A 13884-nucleotide genomic window follows, 5' to 3' on the forward strand; every position below is an offset into this window, starting at 1 on the left:
TAGTTTTCCTCTATCATTACTTTTTTTAATACCTCCAGGGACAGTATACAAAACTGTTACCCTGTTACCCTGTTTTATAGGGTAAAACAATTTAATTTTAAGAATTACAGGACAGTTAAAGTAAACTGTGTTCTTCTGAGGTTACTTAAGCAACACATATCAAGGGCTTTAATGAACCTTGCAGGGAGCCTGCTGTAGAGGTAGGGGTAACAGTCTCTGTTGGCTTACAGGCCCAGGTACTGCAGTATTATTTCTAAAGTCTTGAACTTCTTGTCTTTAAGCAGTGTATTGGATTTAGTGTGGCACTGAAGTTAACAAAACTTGTCGAACTTAAAGTAGATCCATTGTCTCCTGTCAGGACCTCAAAATACCTGTAAAGGTGTCAAGGTGAGGCTCCAAACTGCTCTTCACCATGTTCTGCAGTGAGCATATTACTTGGCATTACCCTGGATAACAAGGACTTGACTGTCCTGCATCATCTCTGGGGTCCCCAGTGCAGGACATGTTGGAGTGAGTCCAGAGGAGGTACCAGGATGATTAGAGGGATGCAGCACCTCTGCTATGAGGAAAGGCTGAGAGACTTGGGATTCAGCCTGGAAAAGAAAAGGCTTTGGGGTGACCTAATTGCAGCCTTTCAGCACTTGAAGGGAGCCTACAAGGAAGATGGGAGACTATTTACAAGGGCATGCAGTGACAGTTTTGCAAAATGTGGAATATATAAAATTCTCATAAGAGACGATATTCCTTAATGTTTGGTCTTTGTATACTTTCAAGCCAAATCAACAAGAAGGGAAATTTAACCTCTGAACAGCACCTAACAAGCAAGTTGTAAGTGATGTCCAGGTGTCAGAAAATCAAATTACTTGTTGGCAGAATTGTCTTGTTAAGATTTAATACTTGATACACTTTAATGAGCTCAGATGTAGGGGAAGGAAAACAAAGGGAAGACTAATACCCAGTGATATCGGACACAGAGAATACAGAATTTATGGGCCATGAGGATATCTGGCAGAAAAAAACCCCAAAAACTAATACAGTTGAAATCAGCTTGAACTAGGTGAAGGATAAATCTGGCAGGGGGAGATCATTACCACTGACTCACGGGCCACCAACTCAAGAAACTCACTGACTCAAAAGACTAATTGGTATGAGGAGCAAGAATCATTAAAAAAGGCAGATAGAATAATAATTAATAAGAGAACTATGTAACTTGCAGCCAGTGAACACTAACTCCTACGATTGCTAAAACATATACGTTTTCATAGTTGGCATGTATTATTTGTGGGCATACAGAACCCAGGCTTGTACAGCTCTGAAAAAAATTGTCAATGACTCTCTTGAGTGTTTAATTATGGGTATGCTGCACACGAGGTTGACAAATCTGATTTTTGTGGACAACAACAGGACAAGGGGAAATGGCTTCAAACAGAGAACAAGCAGGTTTAGATTGGTTATTGGGAAGAAATTCTTCCATGTGAGAGTGGTGAGGTTTTGGCACAGTTGCTCAGAGAAGCTGTGGCTGCCCCATCCCTGGAAGTGTCCGAAACCACTTCGGAAAGGGCTTGGAACAATCCGGTCTAGTGGAAGGTGTCCCTGCCCATGGCAACATTTGAAACTGGATGAGCTTTAAGGCCCCTTTCGACCCAAATCACTCCGTGGTTCTGTGATACTTAATGTTCTGATCTGTGTATTGTGCTTCCACGTGGACAAGCATGTACAAAACAAAACGCTTGACTAGAGTCTGGTTAGTTTCACGACCAGCATTTTTCACCGGCGGCCATAAAAGCTCTGCACTTTTCCTGAGCCACCCAGTGCAAAGCGTACCGAGGAACGCCCGAGGAGGACGCTCTGGGCTGGACAGGGAGAGCGAGGCTCTGAGGGAGCCAACCCACCTGCCGGCGCTCCCCGGCTGCGGACCGGCCAGGCCCAAGCGGGGCGAGCCCGGGGCCCGGGGGGCGGCGCGGCCGGCGCGGCTCCGGCCCGGGGGCGCGGCAGAGCCCGGCGCGGCTCCGGCCCGGGGGGCGGCACGGCCGGCGCGGCTCCGGCCCGGGGCCCGGGGGGCGGCGCGGCCGGCGCGGCTCCGGCCCGGGGGCGCGGCAGAGCCCGGCGCGGCTCCGGCCCGGGGGGCGGCACGGCCGGCGCGGCTCCGGCCCGGGGCCCGGGGGGCGGCGCGGCCGGCGCGGCTCCGGCCCGGGGGCGCGGCAGAGCCCGGCGCCTCCGGCCCGCCCGCCCCGCGCCTGCGCGGCCCCGCGCTCCCGCCGTGCCCCGCGCGCTCCCGCCGCCGCAGCCCCGGCACGGAGCGGAGATGGCGCTGCACGTCCCCAAGGCCCCGGGCTTCGCCCAGATGCTCAAGGAGGGGGCGAAGGTGAGGCCGCCTTTGGATGGCCGCGCGGCTGGACGCGCGGATGGGTGCGGGGGCAGTCGGGGGGTGGCGGTGCGGGCAAAGCCGCGGCAGGCCGGCGGGGCCCGGCGGCGCCACGTGTCCCGCGGGGCGGGGGCGCGGGCGCTGCCGCTCCCGGCCCGGGCCCCTCGGCGGCCCCAGCGCTGCGGGGATCGCAGCCTGGCCGGCCCCGCGGGGCGGTGCCCGGCGCACATGGCCTTCCAGAAAGCTCTGCGGGCCGGGATCCCGCTCCCCGCCCTTCCCGCGGGCCCGGCCTGCCGCTCCATCCCGGGAGGCGCCGGGGCCCGGCCCGTGCCCGCGCTGTTCCCGGGGCTCGCACGGGGCCGGACAGCAGCATTCAGCCGGGCCCTGGTGTTGAAGCTGTTCGGAAGTGTCCAGGTGGTTCTGCTTGACTTTTTCTGATTCCTTTGTCAGTGATGCAGAACAATGCAATGATTCCTGTGTATTTGCTTGGCAATAAATCCGGTTTAATTCTATCTAACGTCAATATAATAAAGATTTTAGTAAAGTTGAAGCACTGTGTCTTAATAAAAGAGAAGCTTTCTTTGAAAAGTGGACAGAAAGCAAACAGGTGTGGGGTTTTTTGGTTTTTTGGTGTTTATTTTAATTTTTTTTTATTATTATTCATAGAATCAACATAAGAGTTTGCATTGGAAGGGACCTTAAAGGTCATTTAGCTCCAAGCCCCATCCAGCCTGGTCTCGGACACTTCCAGGATTGTGCATCCACATTTTTCTGGGAAATCCGTGCCAGAGTCTCACCACCCTCACAGGGAAGAATTTCTTCCTAAAAATTAATCCAAACCTACTCTCTTTCAATGTGAAGCCATTCCCCCTTTTCCTGTCTCTCCAGGTTCTTGTCCAAAATCCCTCTTTCCAAGAAAGAGGGAAAATAGGAAGAATTTCTGTTTGCTGTTATTTAATAGCAAGAAGAGTGAAGGTAGCAGCTCTGAAAGCCCTTTGTGTTTCCTTTCAGAATCCTCTTTGGAGGCAAATAATGGCATATGTTCAGGGCAGGGGCAGAACAGGGAAGCAGAGTGGCCTCATTGTTAGAAAATTCGAGGTCAGAACAGCAAGAGTTGTTTTCTGCAAAACAAGGAGGCAGCTGGCAATCTAAGATGTTTGGTTTGTATTTAGAGAGTAAATATTATTGCTACTTTTCTCCCTTATGGGCTGCACAGTACTTTTTCTGCTGCTTTTTATTCCTTAAGGTCCTTTCTGAGGATTCCATCTTAAGGTTTCCAAACTGAAGCCAGGCTGATCACCTTCTCAATCATTCTACTTCCAAATTTTCAAACCACACGTTTTGAACGCAGAACTGAGCTAAATTATTTTTGTAGTGTACAAAGGTGCAAATAAAGAAGCAGATACAGAAACCCCTGCCCCTCTCCCAACAACTGAGTCTTGATTGATCTCTGTTTCTCTGGCATGTCACAAGACAAGACTGAGGGGGATGCAAACTGTATTGCAAGTCAGGTCACTGTTCATATTTTCTATTTAGAAGCTTTTTGTGCCTGCTGAGCAACCTAGTTGACAAGGTGTACACAGTAGATGTCATTGTCTTGGGGTAAGGTTTGGTGTCTGTTTAAACTGTAAGTGAAATACCAAGTTTATATTAATAAAAAACTTTGAAGGACTCAGTAGATTGATGCTGCTTTGATGAGAAGTTACTAGTTCAGTACTTTTCTTTTTGTTAGCCTAATTCTGATCAGTCATTTTTCTCTTTAGCATTTTTCAGGACTAGAAGAAGCTGTCTACAGAAACATCCAGGCATGCAAAGAACTTGCTCAAACCACCCGTACAGCGTATGGACCAAATGGTAAATAAATCCTAAAATTATTGCTGCATTTTTGAGACAAATGCTGTGTTTGGGGGCTAAATATACCTTGACAAAGAAGCAGCTGTTTGTTTCTTGAGGAAACACATTGGACTTGCTCTGAAACTGTAAATATGTGACTCTTTGTGACTGTAGAAATCAGATTTTGTTTTGACAGCTCTTGAGTTATGCTCAGTGTCTGCTTTCCTCAAGTTTTTGTAGCAGTTACTGTGTTCTCTTTGAAACATGGTATAAACTATATGAAAAAGCATAAAAATTTAAGGAAACACAATAACATGGTAGGTAGTCATAGTGAACATAATCTTGTTCAGTCACATATATGGAAACAAAAAGATTCTCCTGTATCATTTAATGAAATAATGTGCTAGTACTTCTGAACAGAAAACTGCTTACTCAGAAATTACTGATTTCCCCTTAATGTCTCCCACTTCGAATGTTATTTCACAAAAATGTTTAAAAGTTCTTAAATTATAAACAGAGCTAACATTTTATGTGCAAGATACACCTGAAAGTTAGGAAACAGTGTCTGTGTACAAAATATTGTTTGCATAATTAATGATTTTTATAAATTGTTTTGTTTTCCCATTTAGGAATGAACAAAATGGTTATCAATCATCTGGAAAAGCTTTTTGTTACAAATGATGCTGCTACTATCCTGAGAGAGCTAGAGGTAAGTTTTCTTGCTTCAGGTGATGCCAGGTGTGAACCAGAGTTTCTTCTCATGGGTTGTCATGGTTCTGACTGTCAGTGAGGAAATGTCACTCTGCCAGATGGTTTACATATGTCACTTTGAAAATCATTTACTTTTTTTCACTGAATTTGAGGTCCACAATGAAGAATACAATTCTTTTGTGAAGCAGCATTAATAGTTGTAGGAGATGCTTAATAATTCCCTATTTCCCCCAAAACCAGTAGGATATGTCTAGAAGTGCAGTGGTTTGGAAAAGTCTGCATGACATAGCTGTTGAGTTCATCTCCCAGTGTTGTTGCTTGCCATGTTCTCCTGACTGCTTAGAATCCATCAGTTGAATTTAAGAATCTGAGGCTATAGCAGCATCCTTGTGTAAATACTGTAAAGCCATGTAAAGGTTGTCCTCTCCTAATTCTTCCTCAAATTAATCAAATTGATATTTGTGACACAACATGGATAATACTTCACTGAATTTTACACTTAGTGATAGAAATAATGTAAGTATTTCCTCACTGAATGCAGTTTGTTGGTGTTCAGTATGAGTAAAATAACTGGAAATCTCAGTTCTGTTTTTAAAATATATAATCTGCATACTAGTGACCTAATCTGATACATTTTGCATGTTACTTTCTGTTATAAAATGTCAGGTATAAATACTCAGGAATATAGTGTTTTATTGCATGTATTTGAAAGAAAAGTGAAGCAATCTTGGAGCAGAACTGTGCCACACCCCTGTCCTTAAAATGAAACTGTTACTTAGACATATACTTTGTATGTTACACATAAATTCAATTTGAAGATCTAAACTCCAAACTCTTCCTCTTGCAGAACTCAGTTGTGAAGCCACTGCATTCTGTATAAGTAGCTCAGAACCAGTGTCAAGGATGTCAAATGCATGTTGTAGTGCCAGTTCAGTTCTCTGATTTTTTTTTAAATATGTGTTTGTGCTTTTTCTTACTAGGGTAGCTAGCCAGTTAAGATTATCTGTGCTGCTTTCTTTTCCAATTTTGTGCATTCTTAGTATCTCTAGGTACAATTTGAAATAAGAGAGCTTAGAAAGATGTGTAGAAAAGCCTGAAGCTGCAATCTTAGATGGGGTGTTAGTCACCAAGATGTGTAACTTCTTTTAAAGGTCCAGCATCCTGCTGCAAAAATGCTTGTGATGGCTTCACACATGCAAGAACAGGAAGTTGGAGATGGAACAAACTTTGTCCTTGTTTTTGCTGGAGTTCTTCTGGAGTTAGCAGAAGACCTTCTGAGGATGGGATTATCTGTCTCAGAGGCAAGTTATAGTCTCCTTACAGTTCACACAGCTTGAATCCAGATTGCCACTAATCAGTACTCTTGGGTCGTAATACTGTGAATCATTTGCTTTCTTCTTACCTAATTTTTAGATAAAGATGTTTGAAGGGGAGCCGTGTGTTCTGTTGCTTGTGATTGCTTGCTTCCCTTGTAAACTTTTGCATCTGTTCATGTTTTATGGCTAATTGTAAAGCAGATAAAAGCAGTATAAAGTGTTGTAGTGATTATTTACTGTTTGCTGCACAGGTGATTGAAGGATATGAAAAGGCTTGCAAGAAAGCCCTAGAAATCCTTCCAGACCTGGTGTGCTGTTCTGCAAAGAACCTTCGGGATGTTGAAGAAGTGGCATCTTTGTTGCACACATCAGTGATGAGCAAACAGTATGGCAATGAACGGTTCTTGGCAAAGCTGATTGCTCAGGCCTGTGGTGAGTGGGCAGGAATGGGTGTGGGCACACAGCTAAAAAGCTGAGTAGGTTTGCTGATGGTCCTTGCATCTTCATGTAGGATAGAAAGTATTGTTGGTTTAGCAGGTTGGATTGGATGGAACACTTCAGCTCTGACATGAGAGTAATCTTCTCGTGTTGAACTCTGTATTGGCATTGTAGCTCAGAAAAGGTTTGCCTTTTCTACTAGGCATTTCTAGAAATAGCTTTCAGGTCCTTTAGTGCAGAAACTCATCTTTCTCCTTCTTTTTGTATCATTAGGAGGACGTATTGAGCTTCACATAAGCTGTTATTAGTCACAGCCACAAAACAATGGAAGTAAGACTGTAGTTCTGTTGAGTTGCTCTCCCTTTAAATTTCTGGGATAAAACCTTCATTTTTAGTTCCAGTGGTTTATCTAAATACTCTGGGTCAGACTTATCTCTTGACTCTACCTGTCAAATATGAGTGCATATTTGAACTTAATTAACTGAGCAGTCTGAATAAATGTTCTGATTTACTTTGTAAAACCAAAATTTCTCTTTCTCTTAATGCCAGGTAGTAGCAAGTTATAATTGTCTTGAACTAAGGCAGTTTCTCAAACCACTGAAACTTAGTAGTTCAGAAAAATTCCAGGCATTATTTATGGTGTCATTGTTCTTCTTTACTCATTAGGCAAGACATATTAATTTTTTTTGTTTGTTTGTTTTTTGCCAGTTTCTATTCTTCCTGATTCTGGTCATTTCAATGTTGATAATATCAGAGTGTGCAAAATTGTGGTAAGTTTGAAGTAGCTGGCTTTACTGTAATTATTGAGGTAAAGAGTGTAATGAGGGTTAATCTATCAACTTCCAGAGACTATTTCCTAATTTTGTTGTGGCACGTGGACTAAATTTTTGAAATTAGTTTAGTGCCAGTAGGAGCATTCACAAACAAAAACCATTAATATTGAAAGAAATGTAAAATGGGAACCTCTTAGACAATGTTTGTTGTTGCTGAATAAGCTAAAGTCTGATACTTGGGGAGTGTATCAATCCAAATGTTTATAAGGTCTCCTTTTCAGGCAGAGTAGTGCAGCTTTCTGACAATAAATGGTCAGCAATGCAATGTTCCCCCATTCATAAAATCAAGCAACAACTTGGGTTGGGTTGGAATGTGTCTTATAGATCACCCATTTCCAGCCCTGTTCCATGGGTAGGGACCTTCCAGTAGACCAGGCTGCTCCAAGCTCTGTCCAACCTGGCTTTGAACACTTCCAGAGATGGGGCAGCCACAGTTTCTCTGGGCAGCCAGGGCCTCATAGGGAATAATTTTTTCCTGATATTTGATCTAAACTGACTTTCTTTCAGTGGGAAACCATTCTCCCCTGTCTTGTCACCACTTGCCCTTGTAAAAAGTCTCAGATTCTATTTATTTCCTTTCAGGGTGCTGGTATTTCTGCTTCCTCAGTACTGCATGGCATGGTTTTTAAAAAAGAAACTGAAGGAGATGTTACTTCTGTCAAAGATGCAAAAATAGCTGTGTATTCCTGCCCTTTTGATGGTATGATAACTGAAACTAAGGTATGTTAAAGCTCAAAATAAGTTACATCTCTATTTATGCATATGTGCTCTTATTTTTAGACTTAGCTATAAATATTCTCGACACTTGGTACTTGAGATATTTTGGTTAATATTGATTTTTGTAGTTTAAAAAAGTTAATAGAAAAATTCTGAACTTTGATTACTTCACAGGGTTTTTGAGACAGGGAAATGGTCATGGTTTTGTTGGGTTATTTGAAGTAAACTACAGATGAATTTTATGAACTCAAGGTTGTCTAGAATTGCCTGGTGATTTTCTTTTTTTTCCCCTCTTGTTTTACTCTGTTGCCTGGGGAGGATGTCAGTATTACAAAATAGGATGACTTGAGATTTATAGATAGGTTGGGAAACAAAATGGTGTATCAGAAACTTGTAAGCATATGGTTTAATGCTGAGTTGTAACAGTGTATGTGTTCTTCTAGGGCACCGTGCTAATAAAGAATGCTGAAGAACTGATGAATTTCAGCAAAGGAGAAGAAAATCTAATGGACTTGCAAGTCAAAGCTATTGCAGATAGTGGTGCAAATGTTGTAGTAACTGGTGGCAAAGTGGCAGATATGGCTCTTCATTATGCCAACAAGTACAATCTTATGCTAGTCAGGTAAGTACTAGGAGCACATGAAAACATTTGGAATACCAGATTTATGAAATGTACTTGCCAAGTTAAGAGAATACTCTTGTATGTGTTAATGTCATTATGGAAAATTGTTTTTAAAGGTTGAACTCCAAGTGGGACCTGAGAAGACTGTGCAAAACTGTTGGTGCAACAGCCCTACCCAGACTGGTATGTGCTTCCCAAATAAAGTGCAGGAGGGTGAGAACTGATGAGCAGGTTCAGTTCTTAACTCATGTTCTTCTTTCTAGACTCCTCCTACTCTTGAAGAAATGGGTCACTGCAATAGTGTGTATTTATCAGAGGTTGGAGATACACAGGTTGTGGTGTTTAAGCATGGTATGTATGCTCTGTGTAACTGCTGACACTGCTGTTCTAAAGTGTGTTTGTATGTGTTTTGGATATGAGATTAAGGAATTAATTCATTAATGCATGTCTCTGAACAGAAAAGGAGGATGGTGCCATTTCTACTATCCTCATTCGTGGATCTACAGACAACCTGATGGATGACATAGAGAGAGCAGTGGATGATGGTGTCAATACTTTCAAAGTACTCACAAGGGTAAGTAATGAGAACACTTGGGATGTCAGAAATGAGAAGAGGATCAGTTTGAGGCAAGGCTTGAGCCTGCTCTGTGCTCTTTTGCTACAAAGGCTGCAGATATGAATCTGCTTAGGTGCCTTCTGGAGCTGGAGAGAGGCTGTGTGGAGAAGACTGCTGTTCTTCTGAACATAGGGTGTATAAAAGGTGGTGCTCAACATGGGCTGCTCTCAGTGTTCCAGTAATCAGTGAGTTCTTGAAGGTGGATTACCCTTATCACTTTTTAAAGGCAGTCAGCTTTTCCTTGAGTTACTGCCTAAATGTTTTATAATGTTCCTTGGAAACCAGGCACAGAGGAAAAGTTAGATACTTTGTCACTTGGGATTGGGTGAAACTGGTTGCAGACTCAATTTCTAGTTCATTGGTGATAATTCATGCTTCTTCCACATAATACAGATAGCTTTTTATAGATGGAAGAACTTGGTTTTACAGAGGAATTTTTTTTTTTTTTGGGAGCAGTTCATGTGGTCTTAAATATTATTATTTAATTTTTCTTTTTTTTTATACAAAATAAAATGTTCCTGCATTTACTTGGAAAACAGCATGCAAGAATTGTTAAAACTGTTAGAATCTTAATCTCCTGTACATACCAAGACATGAACATTGATTTTGAGTATAGAAATGCTGTGCATTTATTACTATCTCCAAAGTTGTTCTGTTTTAAGATTTATGATGATTACTTTGTGTGTAACCAGAGTTAGTAAGTAAATTCTGGTTTGCCAAAAGATGTCCAAAAGGCTTAATTAAAAATGAATGTAAACAAAACAAGAACTCACAACACCTTGTAATACCTGTTGACATATTAAACTTAGTGTACAGTAGATTGTAGATTGGTTTCCTGTATGATATTTCCCACCAAAATAATAGAAAATATGAGTAAATCTAGGAATGCTGTTACAGCTAACCAGGAGTTGAAATGTAAAAAAAAAAAAAAACAAAAACGCCAAAAAATCCCAGACACAAAACCCACTGCATTATTATTTTGGTTTTTATAAAATAAGTTGTTTTTTTCAAAGACATTGGAATGAATGAGTAAATTTTTGTAGATTTCCCTTACAGTGCATGTTTGTTCTGAAGTGGATTCTTAGTAAGTCTGAGTGGAATAAAGTTCTGTTGCATTCTTGATAGACTGGAAAAATCCTAAAAAAATAAGTCATGGATGCTTTAAGCAAAACATTGTGTTTTGGTGTTGTCTTTCCACAGGATAAACGTCTTGTTCCTGGAGGTGGTGCAACAGAGATTGAATTAGCCAAGCAGATCACATCCTATGGAGAGGTACAGCAAACAGGCTTCTTGGCTTTTCATCTTCACACACACATCTTACAAAAATACAGATATTATTTCATACCAGCATATATGTATGTGTAATAACAAGTGTGGGGGAAAATGCCTCCCTGTCTTACAGTTTTTGAAATGCTGACATGGTTTTCAACTTCATTTTAGACTTGTCCTGGGCTTGACCAATATGCCATCAAGAAGTTTGCTGAGGCATTTGAAGCCATTCCTCGAGCACTGGCAGAAAACTCTGGAGTAAAGGCTAATGAGGTCATCTCCAAACTTTATGCTGTGCATCAGGAAGGGAAGAAAAATGTTGGATTTGATATTGAGGTAAATAGTCTCTCAGGTTACTGGCTGCCCTGCAGTACAGGGTTATACTTAGTAGTGTTTCTATCAGTATGAAGTATTTATAGATTATTTTAAATTATTGCAAGATCTGTGTTGCACAGTCTAGAATAATAACTTTCTGGAATTGAGATCTGTAAATGTTCTTTTTATCAGCAAGCAGTTTAATTCAGTACAATATAATGGCCTCCACTTAGAGGTGGAGGGGAATCCTGAACTAATGTGACAGGGACTAAATCTTCAGTAATTACTGACTTTGTCTTCCTGCTAATGGATTAGAAAGGAAGGTTTTCTGAAGGGAGAAGATGAGATTAATAAAAAGTGATACCATATTGCTAGGTGAAAGCCTGAGAAAATTTTGCATATTTTTTTTCCCCCATCTCACAGGCTGAAGCTGCTGCAGTGAAGGACATGTTGGAAGCTGGTGTGTTAGACACATATCTTGGAAAATTCTGGGGTATCAAGCTAGCTACAAATGCAGCAGTAACTGTCCTAAGGGTTGATCAGGTAAGATTATGTATCATTTGGGTGCTGAATTAAAGCCTGGCAGAACCCTCATGCAAATAGATGGAACCTCCTGGAAATGCAAGGTGTAAACATAATGCTGCTTGAGAATGTGGTTTGTTTATTTCTGGAAGCCAGGAGGTTGTTCAGGAGTTTGTAATCTGGAATGTGGCTGCTTCTATAGAGTACTATTAATGTTTGTCTGATTTGGGATTTTTTTAAAGATTTTTGTTGATATTTTGAAGACAGTTGATATTTGTATCCAGAGAGTTGCCCTAATTTCTGTAGGGACAAGCTTTAATGCAAGAAACCTTCTCTCATATATTTTTACATGAAAATCCAATTTTTAGGAAAATTAGAGGTTACAGTCTTGATGATAAAAGTATTTTATTACTTTGTGAAACTTCAGCAAAAATGAATTTGCATGTAAAATTTCTGTAGATTATTATGGCAAAAACAGCAGGCGGTCCAAAAGCCCCTAAGCAACAAGGACATTGGGATAAGGATGACTGGCAAGATGAGCCTGAAAACTAGTGTGCAGTAAGCTCTGTTTCTCTAGCAGAGAGAGGTATCTGTGTGAGTGCATGCATGAGTTCATTGACAAGCACATGGCAGATTGGATGCTCCTTGAGAACACATAACACTGCTGTCTTCTGCTGTGTGCTGATTGCTACATCCTGTATTTGTGCTCTTTGCAAATGGATTCTGCTCCTAAATCCAAATTTTCATGGAAGAGTTGATAAGTACATGTTCAGATTTACTTTACTTGTCCATGTAGCCAGTGCAGAGAATGAGCTTTACCATGGTAGGACTGATGGACTTCATGGTTTTAAAGTGTGCTACTTAGAGACAAGAATTGAGAACAATAGCTTTGATAATCCTCCTTTCTGTTGTGTGCACCCTGTAAACTACTCTGCTGTTGGCCTATTTAAGCATTCACTTTCTGTAGACTAACTGAAGTCTTACTTTGCATGCAAAAATGAGGTAAAATACCTTTCATTACTGTATCAGAGCTCACCCTCTACCATACTCAAGAAAAAAAATAACTAAGTTGTTAATACCTCAATTAGATGGATATTCACTGGCTTGATTCAGTGTAGGGAAACTGCATGAATGTAGTGAATGCTAGCAGTCAGTATTGTGTGACTGTAGGAGAAGGGTACAAACCTGATTTTAACATTAATTTTTTCTGCTTCTCTATTCTCTTCAAGATCATTATGGCAAAACCAGCTGGTGGCCCAAAACCTCCATCAGGAAAGAAAGACTGGGATGAAGACCAAAATGACTGAACAATTTAATTGTATTTCTTATGTGACATGACTGTGTGAGTTTTTTAATATCCCAGTTGGAGCCTGTCACAATGTTTTTCTCTTGCCTTTAAATTATGAACAGTGTCCAATGGAGTGCATAACTTCAGACACCTCAATAAACGTACTCACTGTTAAAATGTTCACTTACTTCATTTGGAGCCAGCCTGACATGGTCATTCCCAATCTGTGAATGTGTAGGGGATGAATGACACAGTGGGTGTGATGGGCTGATTCTGGCTGGCTGGCTGCCACTCTTCTGGTGAGGAAGGAAGCAGAACTTCTCAGGGTCTGAGTTAAAGGGGGAGATCACATACCAATTCCTGCTGTGGGCACAAGAAACTCAATGTGCAGGGAGGCTGACCATGAGCCTGCTGCAGGAAGCTCATGATCCACAATTGTTGTGGCTCTTTGTGCTCTTATTTGCATTTCCTGGCCAGTACTAGATGTAAGCAGTCAGATTGATGTTGAAATAATTGTTAGAAGCAGGTCTCCTGCATTCAGTAGCCCCTCTCCTGAGCCCTGCCTGCAGCACTGTGTACAGATGTGCCCCAAACATAAGAAAGACAGAGAAGTGTTACAGCAAATCCAGAGTAGGCTCACCAAGTTGATAAGGAGACTGAGCACCTGCCCTATGGAGAGGGGCAAAGAAAGTGGGGGGCTGTTCAGCCAGGAGAAGGTTTTGTGGAGACCTCACAGAACCTTCCAGTATCTGGAGGGGCTGCAGGGAAGTTGGAGAGGGACTCTGCATCAGGAACTGTAGTGACAGGACAAATGGGAATGCATTCAAACTGAAATAATGGAAATTTAGGACTGATACATGGAAGAAATTCTCCCCTGTGAGAGTGGTGAGGCCCTGGCACAGGTTGATCAGAGAAGCTGTGGCTGTCCCATTCCTGGAAGATTTCAAGGCCAGGCTGGATGGGGCTTGGAGCAACCTGATCTAGTGGGAGGTGTCCCTGCCCAGGGTAGGAGTTTGAACTGGATGATTCTTTCCCACAC

At 42.0% G+C, this 13884-nt stretch overlaps 1 protein-coding gene across 2 annotated transcripts; it reads left to right on the forward strand.

Moving 5' to 3' along the window:
• The first annotated feature begins 2218 nt into the window (after positions 1-2218).
• Positions 2219-13022, forward strand: CCT8 (chaperonin containing TCP1 subunit 8). 2 transcript variants are annotated; one of them, XM_079315407.1, is made up of 16 exons: positions 2219-2365; positions 4129-4219; positions 4828-4907; positions 6061-6210; positions 6477-6657; positions 7372-7433; positions 8079-8216; positions 8657-8835; positions 8952-9018; positions 9099-9186; positions 9294-9409; positions 10652-10723; positions 10892-11056; positions 11459-11578; positions 12017-12115; positions 12787-13022. In XM_079315407.1, the coding sequence occupies exons 1-15, from the start codon at positions 2306-2308 to the stop codon at positions 12107-12109; spliced, it is 1662 nt and encodes a 553-aa protein (XP_079171533.1). In that variant the 5' UTR covers positions 2219-2305; the 3' UTR covers positions 12110-12115; positions 12787-13022. The 2 variants fall into 2 exon arrangements, with proteins under 2 accessions (XP_079171533.1, XP_079171534.1); XM_079315408.1 differs by lacking the exon at positions 12017-12115.
• The last annotated feature ends 862 nt before the right edge of the window (positions 13023-13884 follow it).

Source organism: Erithacus rubecula (assembly GCF_903797595.1).
Source record: "Erithacus rubecula genome assembly, chromosome: 1".
NCBI classification, from domain to species: Eukaryota; Metazoa; Chordata; class Aves; order Passeriformes; family Muscicapidae; genus Erithacus; species Erithacus rubecula.